The sequence below is a fragment of the Dermochelys coriacea genome, chromosome 1 (genome assembly GCF_009764565.3).
Source record: "Dermochelys coriacea isolate rDerCor1 chromosome 1, rDerCor1.pri.v4, whole genome shotgun sequence".
Taxonomy (NCBI): Eukaryota; Metazoa; Chordata; order Testudines; family Dermochelyidae; genus Dermochelys; species Dermochelys coriacea.
In genome coordinates, this window is record NC_050068.2 from 162,062,213 (window position 1) to 162,084,769 (window position 22,557).

The 22,557-nt window shown below is 38.1% G+C and overlaps 1 protein-coding gene across 5 annotated transcripts in view; it reads left to right on the top strand.

Annotated features, from left to right (window-relative positions):
• HLCS (holocarboxylase synthetase) overlaps positions 1-22,557 on the top strand; it is a 216,200-nt gene that overhangs the window by 167,276 nt on the left and 26,367 nt on the right. For all 5 annotated transcript variants that reach the window (XM_038412352.2, XM_038412368.2, XM_043507565.1 and 2 more), the window contains one exon: positions 21,833-21,900. In XM_038412352.2, the coding sequence (XP_038268280.1) occupies positions 21,833-21,900 (68 nt within the window). The remainder of the gene's footprint in view (positions 1-21,832; positions 21,901-22,557) is intronic.

A 22,557-nucleotide genomic window follows, 5' to 3' on the forward strand; every position in this document is an offset into this window, starting at 1 on the left:
TAAAAACTTCAAAGGAAGGAGATTCCACCACTTCCCTAGGTAACGCATTCCAGTGTTTCACCACCCTCCTAGTGAAAAAGTTTTTCCTAATATCCAATCTAAACCTCCCCGACTGCAACTTGAGACCATTACTCCTTGTTCCGTCATCTGCTACCACTGAGAACAGTCTAGATCCATCCTCTTTGGAACCCCCTTTCAGGTAGTTGAAAGCAACTATCAAATCCCCCCTCATTCTTCTCTTCCACAGACTAAACAATTCCAGTTCCCTCAGCCTCTCTTCATAAGTCATGTGTTCCAGTCCCCTAATCATTTTTGTTGCCCTCTGCTGGACGTTTTCAAATTTTTTCACATCCTTCTTGTAGTGTGGGGCCCAAAACTGGACACAGTACTCCAGATGAGGCCTCATCAATGTCAAATAGAGGGGAACGATCACATCCCTCCATCTGGTGGCAATGCCCCTACTTATACATCCCAAAATGCCATGGGCCTTCTTGGCAACAAGGGCACATTGTTAATTCATATCCAGCTTCTCGTCCACTGTAACCCCTAGGTCTTTTTCTGCAGAACTGCTGCCTAGCCATTCGGTCCCTAGTTTGTAGCGGTGCGTGGGATTCTTCCGTCCTAAGTGCAGGACTCTGCACTTGTTCTTGTTGAACCTCATCAGATTTATTTTGGCCCAATCCTCTAATTTGTCTCTACAGGTCCCTCTGTATCATATCCCTACCCTCCAGCGTATCTACCTCTCCTCCTATGTTACAAACAATCGCAATTGCATCATTTTTAAAGGAAAAAATATAATTGAAGTGTAAAATCTCCATAGTTAACCTTTACATTTTCAGTGCTGAATGAGATTTAAATTATTACATTTTAATTAATATCAATGGGAGTGACAAGGCAAGAACCCTATGCAATTCTTTGAGAATATACTACTTTGATTTAAGTGCTTGAAAACTTACAACTTTGGTTAATACTTTCCTTTCAAGTGTCTGAAAAGAATGCATTTAATAGGATGCTGCAGGACCTAAGGATATTCGTAACATCATATCCTCTCAGTGAGTTATCAGGTACTGTATGATCTTCATACAACTCCAAAATAATTTTTTTGTTCTTGTACTAATAGTGATGATTCAATGAGATTATGGATATGTCTACACTGCGATTAAGATTTATATATGTATACACACATTGCAGGGTTAAAGCTTTGGATAAAAGGATTATCACAAGTGACTGATATTTTTAAGCACAGTACCCTTCTAAGTCTATAGAACACTGGTGTATTCTGCCTTTTGAGCACCCTTTTTTCATTAAGTAAATTAGTTTTAGAATATTCAATTAAATGTTTTTTAAAACTGTATTTTTTCTGAATTATTGTGCCATTTATCTAAGCACTATGTTCTGTTCAGTTAGTTTGAAAGAAAAAATTTGGAGAGTTAAATTTTCATCATCAGAAGGAAATCAACCAATCTAAGTGCTTTGCTAAATTTTGCCAACGGGTGAGCGAAGTCATATTTTTGCTTACTGTATCTACAGCTATTCTGTTTTGTTTCTATATTGTCTTGTACAACAGGATACATGTTTTTTGCTTGAATTCTAGTGCTGTAATCCATTTTAGATCATTCTGCAGACAATTTTACACATGTACAAATAGAGATAGTATGTGTCATGGGAATAGTGGTGAGATGTGAACACTTTCATTTCTAAATCACAGGTTCGAATCCAATCTGAGGTCCAATCCTGCAAGTTGTTCCATGTAGGAGGACTCATGGTCACATACCGTGCCTAGGGGGTCCACTCGTGCAGAATAAATTTCATGATCATACTCAAAATTAGTAGTAACCAAAAGTCAGAAAAACTACTATACCCCAAAAGTAGCAGTAAACTGTTACATTGCTATAGCATTATCCATATGAGGATCTTAAAGTATTTTACTAACCGGAATAAATTAAACCTCACAAGACTTTTATGAAACATTGTAGATAAATATTATGTGCATTTTAACACAGGGAATTTGAGTTGCAGAGGCTATGACTTTTGCCCAAGTTCACTCCGGTATTTATGGAAGAAATTGCGTATATAGGTAGAAAAGAGGCCATGTCCAAACAGAAAAGAATTTGATTTTATATAATGATTCAAGAATCTCAAGCCTTTGAAGTAACATGAAATACTAGAAATGTAGTAACTGTGCAGACAAATGGATTTAATAATAGCTTGCCTGCAGTCTTGGATATTAGAAATTATTTTATTGACAGGGAACTCTAGTTAGAATATCAGTATCATCCCCTACCTTTTTTTAAGTAACTTGGGACCTTCAGTGTCAAATACGGACCTACTGTTAACTGTGTTAACTGTTTGCTGTATCCAGATTTCTGTTTCTTTTGCTGTAATATGGAAACCTATTAATTCTATTTTTTCCATTCAGCTTACATTAATGCTGAATTGTGTCATACCCATCCCACTGTACTATTTTTTAAAAGTACCTGGAGGCTGCACCACAAACATTCGGGTACATAAAAGCTTCATGGGCTACAGGGATTCTGTGGCAGTAGAAACTTAATCTCAGTTTGTTTGGAAAACAGGCAGCCATGTGGACAGCTGCATTTCACTGGGCCCCATGGCAAACTGTCCTACAGATAATGTTTTCAGTGGCTTGCACAGCAAATGAAAGCATAAGAAAGAATTTAGTCCAGATATGGTAAGCAGCTACATCAATCATCTTGCCTGCCAAGCTGCTTTGCCCCCTTTTTCTTTGTCCTAACCTTCCAGTACATTCACAGTATTAAATATAAGATATAAACATAAACAGCATATTAATTTTGGTGGCTTGAGCAGAAAAATCAAATAAAAATTAGCCATTCACAAGAATATGACAAGGTCTGGAAATGTTTTACCTTTGATTAGGTTACTTTTTCTTTAGCACCTCATATTCTGTTTAATCAGCATGTTACTTTGTCCTCTTATATATTACTTTTTAAAAAATGGTTTAATATTTTAACTTCCAATTAATGCTGCTTAACCTGCTTATCAAGTATTTGATAGTAAAAAGCTGTATTAATAACTGATTTGTCTGATTGCTGCATTAATAAGTATGCATGCAAATTTAATTTTGACTGTCAAACATTGTTCAGTTGTTTGTGACAGAATGTATAGGCAGAAGGTGGTTCATGTCTGTTGTGTTCCTGTGCAAAATCAGATTTTTATATTTAGTGTGTGTAGATGCACAACTCACAATTAATGTTCTACCTAGAAAGTATCCTATTACTAAAGAGACTTGCTTAATGAACCTGTGGATCGAGCATCTTTAGGACACTTTTGAGATTGATAGCCTCCAAACTTGGCTGATTTTTTTTCCCTTCTGCTCAGTACCATAATTCATACTGTGTTGTCCTTCTAAAATTCAGTTATTTTTCCTCAAGGAAAAAAACACCCCTAAAACCTCAAGAACACAGCAAAAATCAGTGTTTGTAACCATACAATAATAAATCAACATGCATGTGTGATAGGGAGAAAGTAACTAAACCTATTTTGGCCACTAGCTTTCAAGGAATTGCTGTGGTAGGGAGCAAAAATTGATTTGGAAAAAAAAAAGTTGCGTTGGTAATGGGATATGGAGCCTTTGACCTAGGTCATTGGTCTGAATACAGCCCAAATTTGTATTGACAAGAAATTGTTACCATCTGAAGGTTATTTGGTATGTGTAAATGAGTTAATAATCTGATCTAGTAGGCATATGTTCTCATCACAAAAACTGCCACCAGATAGGCTTCTTGACTGGCAATCTCAGAATTCAAGGATTATGAAAGGATGCATACACTGTAAGCTTCACCGTTTACCAGAGATTGAGCACACTGGTGGAGCAGTATTTTATCAGAGGACTTATGCTGTAACCCTTCTAGAGACAGGTAAAGGAATCTGTCTCCATATTGCTGACTGGCAATTTCCTTGAGCACTGAACTAAAATTACAGCAGAAATTAAAAAATGAAATATAACATTGGTGTCCTTTTAATTGTTTAGGAGCCTGTTGATTTTATAACCTCTTGTCATATTCTGGGTTGCAATCCAGACCAGTGAGGGGTTGTGTTACTGCCTGCCCTGTAATGCTGGGTGCCTAAGATGGTCTCCTGCTGAAGCTCTCTTGTCTGAATGCTTCCAGCTAGTATACAAGTTTTGTGTGTTAAGTAGCTCTGACTCAGCAATTCTGATTCCAGCAGCCTGCTTGTTACACAGCTGCCACACTCTGGCCTCCCCCAGCCTTTGTGACACCTGGCAAGATGATCCCAACACTCCCCAGTCCTGATTTTTCCCAAAGCCATGTGTTCAGGAATGTCCTGCTTTCTGTTGGACTACTCAGAGAGATATTAAGGTCTTTTTGTTCCCCTAAAGATACAATACTCAGCAGCTTGCCATTTAACTGGAATTAACTTTTAAATTTAAATTCAGTTTAAATCAAGCACAGCGCTTGGGTTGCCTAGATTAAAAGTAAAACAAGTTTGAGACAAGGGAGATAGGATTTTAAGTGAGTTCAAGTATGAAGAATAGAGTTAGAAATGGTTACAAACAGATAAAAGTGAAAAACAATTTCTAGAGACAGAGAGTTAATAAAACTACGGTCTTGGCTCAAGGTAACATTCTCATCATGGCACCTTCTGGCAAAGTGGCTGACTAACCCCTCTCCCACAAAGTCCAAAGTGCTCAGTTCTTCGTTATCTTAGGTGAAAGATAATTTGGAGTTTTTCGACCCTTTCTTTTATAGTCCAGTAAATCTTTGAAATAGATTGATTTTTTTTTTTAAGACTACTCCCAAAGTAAAATTAATTCAAGTTATGAGGAAGGTGACATAGAGTCTGATGGGGAAGAAAGTTCCATGCTGATTTCTTCCCCTGCTGAAATGCAAATTGAACAGTTTCTTTCATTCTCCTCCCCCTGCTGTGATGCTGAATGGCTGTCTCCTCCCCTTGTTGGCTCTATGGTCCTGATTATCTTTTATGTAAATTGCATTCCCGTTGTCTTTTAACGTACCTTGGAAATACCTTTCAGGTGGCGAAACCATATTCCCTTGTCTAGGTTGGCGTAACTTTAGCCCTGCCTAGCAGACACACTTTGATAACGTAATTTCCAACGTCTTTATAATTTTGAGTTTGTCCTCTGTTCATACATCATGCAATAATATTAATGATCAGTATGTTGTTAGTTTACTATTGCTATCTTACATGACACCTTCTAGATACAGATTATGACATTAATGAGCTGGATACCAGGTACCAGTGAGCCCATTGCATTGGGATGTTGTTAGGTTCATACCCCTCTCTAAATGAATTTAGAATATCTTAGTGGAAGTTTCAGCACCTGAAATAAGTACTTTCTGAAAATAACCTTAGTTGTATTATTCTTAGGATCTATTTTTAATCTTTCATATGTGTGTGTGCATATATGGTGTAGGGTAGATAAAATGACATAGATAATTGCCTGTTATGTACAAGATGTGTGAATGTGCATATAGCTATGCAACCACACTGACGTACCCTTGTTTTCTTTTAAATAAGAATAATGCAATCAAGCACATTGTGAATATCACTCTACAAAATCTAGCCATTATCCTCTGGGCATGGCAGGTTTTGTTTTATGAAGAAACTTTAAGTATCTCCATCTTCATTTTTTATTTGTGATAAAACATGGAGAATTTCCCATAGTTTCACTTTGAATAAACACACATAGTTGTCTCAATTTCAAATTAAGATTTATTTGTTGTATGTGGCTTTGTGTATTATGCATGTCAGTTTTCAAGGGTTTGTATAGAAGTAGAGCAAAAAGACACTAACTCTCTAGTGGGAATGTTCTGTACTTTGACAAAGGTCTGTTTGATCATGTCTGCATTTGATTTCTTAGTGAGTGTCCCAGCTGTGTTGCTTGCTGCATACTAATGAATATAATGTGAAAACATTGTCTGAATTGAGTGCATCTTGTCTGTTACAGTGCTCTGATTAAGTCTCTAGTTAAGTTCTGATACATTAATTCCATGAATGTGTGACTCTGTCCAGCATGATGTATACAGCAGTGCACCACTGAAATTCCACAAACCTTCTATTCCTGTGTGTTCGTACCTTAATGATAGTTGATTTATTCCTTGGTTTTGGAATATATTTAGCTCTTCTATACATTTTAGGTCCTGCTCCACTGAATCATTGGTAGTTTTTCCACTTGCAATGTACAAGTTTTGTGTGTATGAGTTAGTTATGTTTCCCTGTAGTGACTGGACCGCAAAGACCTACCACTGTTACAGTCTGAACTTTTATTGTTTTATCTACATTTGGCCTAGTCAGCCTAAAAACAGCAGGATCCAGGCCCATTATATGATTATCATTATTACTGTAGTACTTAGGAGTTCTGGTCTTGGACCAGGATGCCATTGTACTGGGTGTTGTAAAATCCAGAATGAAATGTTGGTCCCTTCCCTAAAGATGGTACATTTGTGTATAAAATAAGAGACAGCAGATGGATGCAAACTAGCTGTTTAAGTAGTACAGGGAAATAATGAGACAGTATTGGTCACTATGATGGGCAGTGGTCTCAGCACACCAGAGGGCTAACCATTGTTAAGCTTTTATGTAGACATCACAACAAAGATGAGTTTGGAGGAGGATAAAGAGATCATTTTATGTATGTGGACAAACACCTGTCAGGGATGGTCTTAGTAATACTTAGTTCTGCCTCACTGCAGGGGATTGGACTAGATGACATATTGAGGTCCCTTCCAGTCCTACGATTCTATGATTCTTTGTTTATGGGACCTTCCCAAGCATTAGGGGCAGCACAGGAGAAAGTATGACGGTGATTGTTTGTTTGAAAATTTAATAAATGGGCGATGAAGGCTGGCTTCATAGAGAGTACACTTACAAAGTTTGTGGATACCAAGCTGGGAAGGGTTGCAAGTGCTTTGGAGGACAGGATTGAAATTCAAACTGGAGAAATGGTCTGAAGTAAATAGGATGAAATTAAATAAGGACAAATGCAAAGTACTCCACTTAGGAAGGAACAATCAGTTACACACATACAAATGGGGAATGACTGCCTAGGAAGGAGTATTGTGGAAAGTGATCTGGGGGTCATAGTGGATCACAAACTAAATATGAGTCAACAGTGTAACACTTGCAAAAAAAGCAAACATAATTCTGGGATGTATTAGCAGGAGTGTTGTAAGCAAGACACAGGAAGTAATTCTTCCGCTCTTCTCTGTGCTGATTAGGCCTCAACTGGAGTATTGTATCCAATTCTGGGGGCGCCACATTTCAGGAAAGATGTGGACAAATTGGAGAAAGTCCAAAGACGAGCAACAAAAATGATTAAAGATCTAGAAAACATGATCTATGAGGGAAGATTGAAAAAAATGGGTTTGTTTAGTCTGGAGAAGAGAAGACTGAGAGGGGACATGATAATTTTCAAGTACATAAAAGTTTGTTACAAGGAGGAGGAAGAAAAATTGTTGTTCTTAACCTCTGAGGATAGGCCAAGAAGCAATGAGCTTAAATTGCAGCAAGAGAGGTTTAGGTTGGATATTAGAAAACTTCCGAACTGTCAGGGTGGTTAAGCACTGGAATAAATTGCCTACAGAAATTGTAGAATCTATCATTGGAGATTTTTAAGAGCAGGTTAGACAAACGCCTGTCAGGAATGGTTTAGCTAATACTTAGCCCTGCCATGAGTGCAGGGTACTGGACTAGATGACCTCTCAAGGTCCATTCCCGTTCTATGATTCATGGGCTGAGTGGAGGTGGGAGTCAATATCTTCACTAGCGAATGAATGATGATAGGTAGGGTGGGGATAGGCTGAGAAGGGCCTTGAAAGTGAAAGACAAGCATCTTCTGTTTGTTGCAGTAGCCTTGTCCAAAACCACCCCCAGCTTCTTTGTTTTTGGGAGAAACAAACACCAAACTGGTATCTATCCCAGTCAAAAGAGGAGTCTGATACTCTATTGCCAGGTGACCCTTAGAAGTTGCCATCTGTAGCCATGGTGTCCTGTGAAATCCAAACTGCAAACTTCAAACCAAAACGAACTGTAAATTCATTAACACTCTCCAACAATAATCACGAAGTGGGGAGGAGAGAGTGGGCTTTGTGGTGGAGGACAGAGCAGGGAGGGATGCTCTTCTTCTTTGCTTGCTAATATCATCTACACTGTGTCCCAGCTGACCAACTCAAGAGACCTCTTATAGGTACCAGGAGTATCGGATGTGAGCGCTCCTCATACTCTTATTGCCCCTTTGGGTGAGTTTTGCAACAAGACAACCCAAGGGCATGGACTGCTCTTCAGACCCTGCTCCGCAATCCCATATGGCTTTCTTCCAAACAACAAGGTCAAACACCACTTAAAGGGATTTTTCAATTCGAAAATTGCTTTTATCTGAAAATTATATATCTGAAACAAAATTATCTGAAAATTATCTGCAACAAAATAGCAATAAATAAATAAATAAATAAATATTTTTCCAGTTTACTTTGTGCATTTCGCAGCACTTTGTATAGCCACTTTCACAGCTCTCTATGTAGGAGGAGGCCTGCGACTATTACCCAGAGCAGTGGTGGGATCCCATGGTATGAGGCAGGTGTGCTTAGTGCCCTGGATTGTCTTCATCTGCTCCTGTCCATGGGGCCTTCACATAGTTAAGGGAATATACTCCCTGCTTGCTTTTGGAGAACCTAACTGAAAAGGCTACACTGAAGCCTCTGGATTCACGTGTACCAGATTTGGCAAAGAGAACCCACTGTGTTAGGATTTAAATATTAGTTAAGTTTTGTGTTGAGTCTGTGATATAATTTTACATCATGGTGGTTCTTTCTGAAGTCCACAGTGGATGCTTTGGCTAATGTAATATAACTTCCTTATTTTGAAGCACCATCTTAATTGATCATAAATTTAACTCTTGGAGTATGCCTTCAAGGTGGCACAATTGAATATTGGGAGTGTTAAAAATCTTTTATACATTTTTGGAAAAAATGAACTTTTTTTTTGCATTTTTGGGCATTGGCTCTTGCAAGAGAGAAGTGCTGTATGCTTTAGTCCTGAAGTTAGAAATCTTGTTTTTCGGTTGACATTATTGGTTAGCAGCTAATGTGAGACTGTGTTATAGAGGACATTATTTTCTAGTTATTAGGGAGGACATGGATGTAGAACCCTATGTATTCGGCTGTTTGCTTTTCATTTCCTTAAAAAGAAAACTTTTTTATACAATGATCTAATGTATTTTTTCTAGATTTTTGTCTTTTTTAGTTTTCTTATTCAGATGAGAGATGAGTGAAAATAAAATTTCTGCTCATGGGAAATTCTGATATTTTAACATTAGTTTTCTTCCCAATTCAAGAAGAATAATGAAATATCAACATTTTCTGCAGAATAAAAAGTTCTGAAAAAAATTGTTTAGAAATGGCAAAACAGCATTTCAGTATTCCTGCATTAAAATAGTTCATTTTGGTTTGTTGAACCAAATCAAAATGTTTTGTTTCAAGTCAGCTCAATATAAAACTTCATGTGCCTGTGATGCCATGGTGCCTGATGAAAATTTTAATTCAGGTGCTCCTTGCCCCCACTCTCCCCTGGGGCAGGGTTCCATGACTAGACTAGAGCTCCCCTGTTGCACCTGCAGTGATGTGATTCCCATGATGTGTCACATGGCTTAGTCAGAGGAGAGATCGCATGGAATCATAGGAGATGTAGAGTAGCAAAGAAGCACAGCCAGTAGGGGAAAATTGAACCTTGCGGCCCCAGAACTACAACTTCCATGAGGCACTGAGACACTGTAGACAAATGCAGTTTAATGTTGAACTAACTTGAAACTAAAGGTTTTGGTTCAATTCAACAAACCAAATGTTTTGAGCAGGTTGAACCAACCCAAAATGAAATACTTAGTTTAGATTTTCCTGGTGGAAAATCAAGTTTTCTACAAAATTGTATTTTCTGTTTTAAAAAAAATCATTTCCATGGAAAATTCCCAACCAACAGTAGTATTTTAGAACAATAATATCCACAATGAACAAACAACAAATACTTTACAAATGATGATGACAAAGGAATAATTCTGTGAGCTAAGTCGCTTGTCCCCTTCTCCAGTATATCTCCGTAGCAATCTGATGCATTTCTCACTTGTAAACCTGTTTTTTCTTTGAGAGAAATTATTCCCATATCACAAAAAATTCTTCTGTTATATATTAATTTTATAAATCTTACAATCTTATAAATAGGATACTTGATTCCATGCAGTCTCTCCTCTGACCAAGCCATGTGATACATCATGGGAATCGCATCACTGCAGGTGCAACAGGGGAGCTCTAGTCTAGTTATGGAACCCTGCCCCAGGGGAGAGTGGGGGCAAGGAGCACCTGAATTAAAATTTTCATCAGGCACCATGGCATCACAGGCACATGAAGTTTTATATTGAGCTGACTTGAAACAAAACATTTTGATTTGGTTCAACAAACCAAAATGAACTATTTTAATGCAGGAATACTGAAATGCTGTTTTGCCATTTCTAAACAGCTCAGAGGGAGCAATTTCTACCATGCCATGTAGTAGTTTCTTAACCGTGAAGGGGTGAAATCCTTGCCCTGTTGAAGTCTTTGGGAGTTTTGCCATTGACTTCTGTGGAGCCACGACTTTACTCAAGAACTTTTCTTTTAAAAAATCAGTCTGTTTACACAGCTAAGGATAATTGCAATCAGTTTAAAAAAAAAAAAAAAGATCTTCAGTGTACTTGATGGCAAAAAAAGAAATGTAGCTAATATAATTACGATTCATCTGGTAATTTACGAATCCTTACTCGTTCTATACCATTTACAACACCTGATCAAAAATTTCTAATATTGGTGTATTGCCAAATAATGTTAGGTTTCCAACCAGATTTCCACTCTGCTAGCATACATTGTCCAATATGCCACACTTGAACAAGTGTGCAGGAATACAAGAAATTCTTTGTATGAGTTTAAATTATTTTAACTTAATATTAGACTCACTCACACTTTTGGTAATGTGTAAATGTATAGAAAGTCCAATTATTCATTTCTGAACAGGGTAGCATCATAGCAGAATTTTTGGGAGCATTTTTGATCCTTTGAGAACTTCACACACTCAGCAGCTGACTTCCCAGTGATCTGTTGCACATGGTCTATCCATCTGCTCACTGATTTTCACCTACTACAATGACCTGACACCATTCCTTCCGTGATAACTTTCTCAGTGTTTATTTCCATCTGTGTGCCTGGTGTGATCAAAGTAGATAGATTTGTGCATGTTGATTTCCGAACACGGAGTCCACTTCTCTTCAGTAATATTTCAAACACAAGTGTTAGTTTTCTTTTCCATCCAGGAGATATGCTTGAGTCTTCGCCTGCACCACATCTTAAATGTTTCAATTTTTCTCTTGTCAGCAGTATTGGTTTTCCAGGATTCACATCCATAAGTCACTATGGAAACAATTAAGCTTTTCACTGGTCGAATGTCATACATTTTGCGATGCCATGGTTTTTTCACACTTCTGTATTTCATCAAAGCATATATTCAACTCAAGTTTCCATTTCTCTCTGAAAAATTGAAAAGCACAAATAGACTGAAGTCTGAGAAACATTGCATAAAGTATTGAGACGAGGTGACAGGTAGACACAAGTTTTAGTAATAGGAATTTCAGGTCTCTCTCCTTCCATTGAGCGGATGGTGGTGGTGCAGCCTTCATAAAGTTCCTGAACCAGTTGGAGAAAGCTTTCAGGCATCCCGAACTCTCACAGCGTGGCAAAAATGTGCTGGTAGAGCATGGATCCAAAAGCATCAGCCAGGTTGAGCCACACTATGGCACATTGTCTCTGTGCCCTCCTGGCCGTGTGGATGGCAGTCTGAAGGACAAAGTTGTGTTCCTAGTAACCTTCACATGACATGAAGCCTTGGTCCAGGTGACGCCATTTCAGATCTAGAGTGAACCTATTATCTTCCTTGAAGATGGGCAAGCATACCAACACTTTGGCATGCCCGCGGGTTTCCTCATCCAGCAGACATCTGAGTGTGCCATCGCAGAGATCCTATCAGATGTGGCCAGGATTGACTCCTCCTTACTGGCATCATGGCAGAAGATCAATCTCCTTGAACACCTTCCTGATCCCCCGTATTTCATTCGTCCTGAGGAGATCTGCCGTGGCGAAGGTACTTCTTAACAAGGTAGACAACACCATCAGGCAGCTAGTGAAGAAGTGGATGTTTCTTCTCCAGAGGGCCAGCAATGAACTGGTGTACATCTCTCACAGGCAGGGCAGCACCAACATCCCTCAAGTGGGTGATCTGTGCAACAGTGCGGTGATCACTCATGCCTTCCGCCTTCTGACGTGCCCGGGTGCCATGGTGAGGAACATCGCGAAGAGTGCTATGCAGGACATCATCAGGAAACGAATTGCCAGGACCCCCTCCAACCAAGCTGTCGCCACCTACCTGAGTGGCTCCCTGGAAGGCGAATTTGTAAGAGAGAGAGGAAACTCTGCTTCACTCTGGTCTCATGCCCGCAATGCTATGCAACACCTGGAGAAGCGAATCGGTTGCCCCTAGACATGGTGCAAGGAACGTCCGGAGCTAGGTGTTCTGGTGTCACAGGTGACAAATACAGAGCACACAATCATCACTCAGAGAGCTCGAACCATGCTGGAGAGGATTCTCAAGGATGCCATCCACTCCAGTAGATGGAAAACCTGAAATGGAAGCCAGACCAGTGCAAGGCCTTCGAGGTGACATGCAAGTGGGATGCCAGCAACTGCCTCCTCCCTGTGGGCATCTTCTCCTGATTTGTCAACTGTAGGTTCATCTACAGGGACCGGCTCAGCTGCATCCTGCTGAAGGGAGTTGTCCACCAAGGGAATCGGGACAATCGATGCAGGAAGTGCGCCTATGCCAATGAGACACTACTCCACATCTTGTGTAGCTGCAAGCTCCATTCCAGAGCCTGGCAGCTGTTACAAAATGCCATCCAGAATAGTCTAGCCAGAATCATCCTATCACCCACGGGGAAGGTTGTTATGAACTCCGCCATCCCTGGAACAGACAGCCAACTGCGACCAGGCATCATCACCAATGAGGAACGGAAGAATATCATCATGGTGGACGTCATAGTGCCCTTTGAAAACAGGACTCTAGCCTTCCACAGTGCCCAATCTTGAAAATGGGAGAAATGCACCCCTTTGGCCGACATCTGGAGAGCTAGGGGTTACAAGGTTCAAACTCGCGCGCTGATCGTTGGAGCCCTGGGCTCATGGGACCCCAGTAACAAGCAAGTATTGAGAGAATGCGGAATGAGTCAATGCTATGCTCAGTGGCAACTCGTGGTGTCAGACACCATCAGATGGTCGAGGGACATCTAGAACACATTGGCAATACCAGGAGAGATGAGCTGGAGCACTGACCAGAAGTGAAATCAGAAAGTAACTGAAATACTTCTGTGAGGGATTATATCTACTAAGGGACAACCTATCCGAAATGCTCAATTACTGAGTGACAATCTACACTCATTCCTATATTTGCTTTCTACAACCAATTCTCTGTATTTTCATGAGTGATGTACCCAAGTATTTGGATTCCAATACTAAATTGATTCATTCAACTTATTTACCTAAAATTGGGTTATTGCAGATTATGTGCTATATATATTTTGACTTTTAAACCAGATTTTGTACTTTTGTACAATCCAGATGTACAGACACTCTTTTCTTAACCTGTGTATTATATAATTTTAACATTAGCTTTATTAAATGTGTATAGTGACTCAAATGCTTTAGCCCAACATGAGTGCAGATAACTGAGAAGTTTCATGAAATCTCAGTTGATTGCTTTCTTAGTTAAAAACCTTTTACAGAAAGAATACAAAAGTGCTTGATAAGTCATTCAGATATAAAACCACAGCAAAGACCAAAACAAACACCAAGCAACATAGGAAGGATGTTATTTTTTGTTCTTACAATTATAACAGGAAAATTGTTGTGTAGATCTTTAGTCATCAAGGAAACAGTGAAAATAAGAGTTAAGAAACATGGGAATGAGAAGAATGGAAACCTAGTATGCTCTTAGGTGTAAAGCACCAAGCACATCAGCATCGCTTATCAGACCTGTCAACTTGCCAACGTTCAAATTCGGGACACAATGTTTCCTGAAATGAAGGATACAAAATTCAGAAAAATCATTCAGAAAAGTTAAAATGCTGTGGGATTCTTTTCTTTTAGTGTAAATGACTTTCTGTAGTTTGAGTGTCAGTTCTTTGTTTAATATAAATAATGAACAGTGGAGGTGTTGATAAACCATCTTTGTGCGGAACATAGGTAACGTAGGGATTAAAATGAGTGATGTACCTCATTTTGAGAGATATTTAAGAGGTATGGTGCTTAACAATGGATTTCCCCTTAAATACTTCAAAAGGAACTTTAACTTTTGAAAATTTGTCGTGAAAATCTCTGTCAAGGTTTTGTTGTAATTTTGTTCTTGAAAAGAAATACATATATTTGTTCAGAGATTTGTTTGCATTCTTAGCTCTATAAGATTCTAGGATTGTCACTGTCTGTCATCTGAAACCTATGATGGCTGAGTCAGTGTGAAGCGATGCAAACAGCTACAAGCATAGTTGAAAGCTCTTTTTGTTTAGAATATCACCAGTTCAGTAATCACTGGGATTTGTAGTATGTTACTTGCCAATTTTTAAATTCTCAGCCATTTTCAGCTTTTTTTACACTTTATGAATTACATCTAGATGACATGTTTTAATATATATTTTATTTTAATATAAATTGTTTCTTGTTCACAATTATCCCAAAGTACTTGACAGGCTGTTTGGGAATTATTTCACCCACTGCTGAACACAGACTCTTTGTGGAACATGGCAACTAGTTAACTGCACACAACAGTTTAGGACAGGAAACAGACTGAAGAGAAATTTTGGTAGGCAGAATGTAATTACCCAAATTGGAATTTGGTGAGGACATTGGTCAAAAATCTCTGTACTTGGAAAAAGTGCCCTGCTTATTATCTCATTTGAAAGATGATAGCTGACAATGTTGTATGAACAGTGCATTCTGTTCTGACTCAGAAGGAGTTCTTTACCATCAGAATGCTTGAGTTTCCTAACATCAGATTAAGTTAGTGGATCCAATATTAAATTGAAAGGAAGCATGCCACCTACTGAATCACCAACACTACTTCCTCTAGTATCTGACTTTACCTTTGAATGTTTTTCCTCTTGACATTGACTGGGCTTGATTCTGCTTAGTGTGTGAAGCATGATGAAATTGTAGCTCAAGATGACGTGGCTACAGACTGCATTGTGTATATTTTAATTATTTTACAGCAACCAAGCAATGTTTTACTCTGGACAAGAGCAGTTAGATCTGTTCTTGATCAATATGTTTATAACTCTCTGGTTCACTTCTGAAGATACCATTCTTAATATGTTGTGATAAATTGTTTTTATTGCATCCCAATAACTACTGTTTGTTAAACCTTGGCACTGGAATTCATTTTTAATGAAATCCATTTAGTTTCCATTTATTTTGTTAGCTTTTCATAATGGTTTAAGTCGTATTTTTTTTCCAAGTAAAGAAAGGTCATGAATTAAAAAGATTACTTTTTTGAAGGAAAAAATTAAATGGTTCAGAATGGGTTTTTTAAATTATATTGAAACAACTTACGTCCTAACTTCCCCTCACATCTCCCTTGGAAACTCCCTCCTTTACTATAACCTTGTGGTCTTGATGATATTCACAGAGACGCTGATGTACTGAATAAAGAAGTTCTTTAAGTTTTGAGTTTTGGAACATTACCAGTGTGTCTGAACCCAGGTTTCAAATTTTACTGGCATTTTGTTGGCAAACCAGTTTTTGGAGTCCCTTCTTATTTGAATACGTTTCCTGACACCTTTGGCTATGTGTTACTGTGTTTTTACATTCTGTCTCATTTAAAAAAAAAAAAGTAGTGTATATAAAAGTAGAATAAACATATACAAAGAGATAATTTTAAAATATCTGGTATAGAAGTAGAATAAAGACACAAGAAAATTACCAACTGAAATTTCAGGGAGCACAAAAAATAAGTGCCATTTTTATTGCCGAGGTACCAAAGTAGCAATCCCATGTCCAGTCAGTGGGCCCAGTCCTCAAAACACTTTAAATGAAGCGGTCACAACTGTTTGTAGCCACATTGACTTCATCCTCCTCACGATAGCACTATGTCTAGTAATAAGTGTTTACAGAATTGGGCCCTACGGTTGACATTTTTGTTGCTAGCACAATTCCCCCCACCCCCTACCCAACTCCAAAGTGTGTGTAACTGTAAGATATTTGGTTTTCAACCTGTGGTCCCTGGACACCAGGGGTCTGCAGACTGTGTAAAGATTTCCAAAGGAGTCTGCACCTTCATTTGAAAATTTTGAGGCGTCCATAAATGAAAAAGGGTTGAAAAGTACTCCTGTAAAACAACCTTGTTAGCCCAATTTCGTTCACAGTATCAGCAGACACAGGTCAGAAAAAATATGATGACCTTAATATGGTAGATTCTTCTTTGTACAATAAGTGTTTATAGCAAGGTCGGAAAAACTAGCAGTGTAAAATTCCAAGGCTTTTTGTAAATCTTTTTGGAACACCTTCCATCACTTTTTTTTTTTTAATAAAGATGATGTAGGAAACTAATATCTGGGGACTTAAAAGAGACTATTGCTTTAAATGATCACTTTGCATACTAGTATTATTATGGGAAAAGGCTGTTTTATGTGGAAGCTGCTTGGATTTCTGCTATAAAAGAGAAATTTACTGGCATATTGATGAGCTCCAATATGTAATAATGACTGGTAGGGTAGAATGTCTCTGTGTTGCAAGTACTGCACTAAAGAATCAACAATTTCAGGTAGTCTACACCGTGTAGAAATAGATGGCTCTCGAAAAGTAGCTGGGATTAGAGGCCTTTTCTGTGTAATTACACTGTGAAAATAAAGGGTAATGGTAAATTCAGAAAATCTAGTGGAATATATTGTTAAAGATGAGCTTTTTTTTTTTTCCAGTGGAAGGAGTTGTTAACTTGAAAACTGTTCTGCTCACAAAGATGATTTTGTGTTCCCATAAATAAACTCATCATTTTATTAGTATATTTTGAGTTTAGTTAGAAAAACAAGTAGAAAACCTACAGTGCATAACAACTTGGGAATGAGGTAAAGAGTTCTTTAGCCTGTTGTGAATGGCAGGCAGTACATAAGAGAACTGCGTGGATTTTTAGCAAACAGATGGAATGATTTGATACACGTTAGCCTTGAGTCTGCATTTCCTGACTTATGTGGGGTTTAAACTAGACCCATAGCTAGCTTTAATGTGGATTTATTGGGGCAAGAGAGATGAAGTATTTTTTAAACTTAATTGAATTGTGTACGTACTCAAACAACTTACTTACCTGGTGAATAATTTACTGTTTTATTCTTTGAAAGGGGCAAAATCATCCTTCCCTAAAATTTGTTATAGAACTTATTGTTAGTGTGCAACAAAATAATGTTATGCAGAATTCTACTACGGAGGGTATTTTTATAAATGTAAGAACTACGAATTGGAATGGAAATGTCAATAGAACTGTCATTTAGAAGTAACAATCTTTTCAGTAATGCATTTTAAGATCTGACAACTTGTCTTCCCAGATGCTCCTGGGGAAAGCCTGAATTATAAAACCATAAATGGCATTATGTAGTAACATCTGAGCATTTCTGTGTCAGTCCATTGGATCCTTGATTGACTTAACTTCTTTTATATGGTCCTATGGACCTTTGTAGCTATTGAAAATATTTTAAACTCTGTCAAGAAAGAAGGCTTTGTTTCAGTACAGTTTATTCTTTAGAAAAGTATCCAACTCAAACTGCCATTACCTAAATTAAAGAGATGGATTACACATCGGGTATCAGGCAGTATAATGAAATATATAAAACATGTCAATATGTACACTGCTAAGGATATAATGGCCTATGGCTACAGTTAAGTAATAAAAATGGAACAGAGAGTTGGCAGGTGACTTCCTTGTCTGAAATATCATAGGAAACTTGGATCAAGTGGCATGTCCTTTTTTTCAGTTTGACTAAAAAATATTATCTTTCTTCTAATACTAAGTGTTTCCAATTTTATGGCATTCTCTGTATATGAAATCATAGTAACTATAATCAAGCAACTTGAAGGGTGTGGTTTTTTTTTTAAATCCCTCCCTTTCCCCACCCAGAACAGACATTCAGAGTTAAGGGTAGAAGTCTGTCTCTAACCTATGCCCAGGTATTTCAACATCTGGAATGTAATGTTTCCTTTTGTAATACCTCTGCAATACTGTAACACAGCAGGGTGCATTAATGAGACTTTCAGCTTTAAACCCACAACATCAATGAAATTTATAGTTGTCAGGCTGTTAACATTATTCAAACGTAGTTTTTGTGGTTTCAATTCCCATTTTATGTTGCTATATACACAAAAGCCATTGCTTTGGCTAGCTGTGGGGAATGATGGTTCTTTGGCCCTGATATTTGTATGAACCATTTAAGTATTGTTTACTACTTTTGACAACATAGACTATAAATTATGTTGTGGAAAATTATTAATGTGCTATTAATATATTACCATTTAATATTTCAGTTGTTTTAAACACCAGAAGTGCCCAGTTCAGAGTTTGTCAGGTACCACAAAAAATTTGTGGTGGTGAAGAAAGTTTGAAATTAAATTAAAGCATTTTTTTTCCAGAATCATATAAATGCTTTTCTTTATCCCTACTTGTTGAGTATATTTAGTTTGAATGGGTCAATCTTCTGGATTCATCAGTGAGGTCTTCTGTCTTAATTCATTGTGCAACAATGAGAAACACAGAACTTTATAAAAACATTGAAATTAAGGGGGAAGTGAAATAAAAGAGGAAATGAAAGTATGAGATGGCTGCTTCATATTACATTATGCCATTGATGAACCCCCTTTTCCTCCTTCAATCTAATCGGTCACAAATATAATAATTTATTTCTTCAGTGGGAACATCCATAGCTAAGAATGTAAATCCATCTACAATTGCTTTTTTCTAGTAAAGAAAATTCAAACAACTTTTCTTTTCCAGAATCGAAACAACCCCGTCCACCCCCAAAAAAACCCACAATTTATTAAGTTCAGAAGCACTTTATTATTGCCGTGGAGCTATGTGGCAATGCCTCCAGGGCTATCTCAGAGAGCAGAAATAAATCTGTCTGCCTCCAGTTGTCTCAGCCTAGGTATTAGCAACTTCCCCATGTTGTGTACCTTCTTACAGAATTTCCTCTTGGCCTAAACAGTACAATCTCACTGTTCTCAAACTCTGTCTTGTTAACTGCTGCCAAACCTCTAACAGCTCCATGCATATGTTCCCTTAATCATATCTCTTTGTTTTAGAGGTCTGTGTTTGGTTTCAGAACTAACTTTTTTCCTACCCTGATTTTTTAACCCCCATAGCTGTAACATGACTATCTATTGTTTGCCTGATATTTAAAAAACCTAGATCATATGAACAGAGAGGTGACAGACAAGTTTGTTTCAGCAAAATTTGTAATCTGTCCTTAGCCCCATTTCCAAATTTAAATTAATGTCCTTGTTGGAGTACCATGAATTCAGTATTGTAGTTGAAGTGATGTTAATGAGTACAAAGAACCTCTCTGGCTCTGCTACTGGCTCCCAACACAAGGAAAGGTATACTTCTATATAAAAGGTTGACCATAGATAGGCAATCATAGTCTCAATAAGCAATTTGTTGTGTCCAAAAGAAACAATTCTCAAGCTGTATTTCATGTGAAATGGAAGTGGGACTGGCAAAGACATCTTCTGGCTAGTGTACTTTGAAAATGTTTCACATTGATTCCTGCAATAATGTGAAAAAAACATCTGTTGGACCTGTTAAGTCTCCAGTCAGCTGTGGTTCAAGTATTTCTAATTAGTAAAGGTGTTTTATAGTCCAAACCTCTCTTTCGCCCTTAGAATAACCTACTCCTTTGATAGTCATGTGAGCAATTGAATCATTATGCAGAGATGTTCTGAGATTTCAGGAAGTGGTTACTTTTCTGTATTTTTACTCTATTTCCTCTCTCTTATCTAGCCACAACCATTAATAAAATACCGCATTTCAAATTTTTTTAAAAAAAGGGGGGGGGAGCAGATGAATAGCTCCTTCAGTAGCTGTTTACCATAACTTTCATTCCCAGTAGGCAGCAGAGGGTGCAATTGTACTTACTAGTTCCTACTATACAATATCACTATCTTGGTTACAGGAGGACTTTGCAGTCCTTGAATCTACTTCCTAAATTCATAAGAAATAATTTTGAATGCCACTCTTTTCTGATTAGTGCCTAAGGCAGGGGTGAGCAAACTTTTTGGCCCTAGGGCAATATTGGGGTTGTGAAACTGTATGAAGGGCTGGGTAGGGAAGGCTGTGCCTCCCCAAACAGCCTGGCCCCCGCACACTTCCTGCCCCCTGACTGCCCCCTCAGAGCTCTCAACCCATCCAGCCCCCCCCCCCCCCGCTCCCTGTCCCCTGACTGCACCGACCCCTATCCACACTCTGCCCCCTGACAGGCCCCCCGGGACTCTCATGCCTATCCGACCTCCCCCATCCCCAGAACCTCCACCTCATCCAACCGCTCCCTGTCCCCTGACTGCCCCCCAGGATTCCCTGCCCCCCACCCCTTTATCATGCCACTTAGAGCGGCAGGACAGGTTTATTGGAAAGCCTGGGAGGTGGGCGGGCGCAAGCCGCACTACCCGGCAGGAGAGGCGGGCCAGAGCGCTCCCCGTGCAGCGGTGTGGCTGCGGGGGAGGGTTCGGGGGCTAGTTTCCCCGGCTAAGAGCTCAGGGGCCAGGCAGGATGGTCCCGCGGGCCAGATGTGGCCCACGGGCTGTAGTTTGCTCACCTCTGGCCTAAGGCAAAACCACTTTTAAGTTCAATGAACTATTCTTTATTTGCATTAAAAGTGAGATTTTTCAGACTATAAATTATTTGCTAGATTTATCTTATATAGCCAAACACTGGTAACATCATGTGGATCTTTTTTGTCTGTTGTTTAATGTATCTCTTCCCCAAAACTTAAAAATGAAATGAAGAAGGATCATCATAATGTTGAAATGTTTTAAACAGTTCTCATAGTAAGATTTTTTTTTAAATTAATATTGACTCATTTGATGGTGTTCAAGTGTACTTTCTACATATTCCCAGAGGAAAGTTAGTATTCTTTTAAGTTAAACTATTTTAACAGCACAGCGCAAGCCTAAAACAAACCAGTGTTTCTCAGAAGGTGTAGATTTATTTACTGTAGTTAAATCATAATTAGTTCTCAGGGGATAGTGTATCTTTTAAACTGCTTTATTGCCACCATATTGGTTTTCTAAATCAGAAACTGCTGCTGTTATATTCTAGAGTATGAACAAAAATTTGCTCTAAGTAGAAACAAATGTCTGGAATCACTACTTGTCACTTATTGAAGATAGTGACACAAGTTAGAAGAAATAAGTACTTCCCTGAGAAATACTGAAGAACTACAGCCATCAGCATTTTAAAAAGCACCTTAAATGAACTATGGTCATATCTTTTTTCCAGAATTAGAGATTCAGTATTATTTCACTTGATCATTTTTCAGTTAGCTTCTCTTTTTGGATTTTCCATTGCCCTTTTCACTTAATCATAAATTATAACTGAAAATGAATAAATGATGCTTTTAATTTGATGTAAAATATTAACCTCTATTTAAATGTTGTTGGTAGATTTTCATGAACAAAGCTGACTGTTCTAGCTGACAATCTTTTTCCTTAATTGGCAGGTTGATGTTCAATTTGCCTCAGGAAATGGATTTAATAGCCATTGCAGTTCGACAAACACAAGGGAAAGGTAAGTATGTTTTCTTGCAACACTAACAGAAAGAATATAGTTTATTGCATTTATTTAGTAATGTAGTTTATGTGGATCATTTATAGGAGGGTTGTCAAGTGCTTAAAAAATTTAATTGCGATTAATCGCACTGTTAAATAATAATAGAATACCATTTATTTAAATATTTTTGGATACTTTCTATATTTTCAAATATATTGATTTCAGTTACATCACAGAATACAAAATGTACAGTGCTCACTTTATTTTTATTTTGGATTACAAATATTTGCACTGTAAAAAACAAAAGAAATAGTATGTTTCAATTCACCTAATACAAGTACTATAGTACAATCCCTTTATCATGAAAGTTGAACTTACAGATGTAGACTTGTGTACAAAAAAAACCTGCATTCAAAATAAAATAACGTAAAACTTCAGAGCCTACAAGTCCACTCAGTCCTATTTCTTATTCATCCAATTGCTCAGACAAACAAGTTCGTTTACAATTGTAGGAGATAATGCTGCCCGCTTCTTGTTCGCAGTGTCACCTGAAAGTGAGAACAGGCATTCCCATGGCACATTCTAGCTGGCATCTCAAGATATTTACATGCTAGATGCGCTAAATCCTTCCAACCCAGGATGAAAAAGGAGTGGGATAATCTCCTGAAAGGGAAA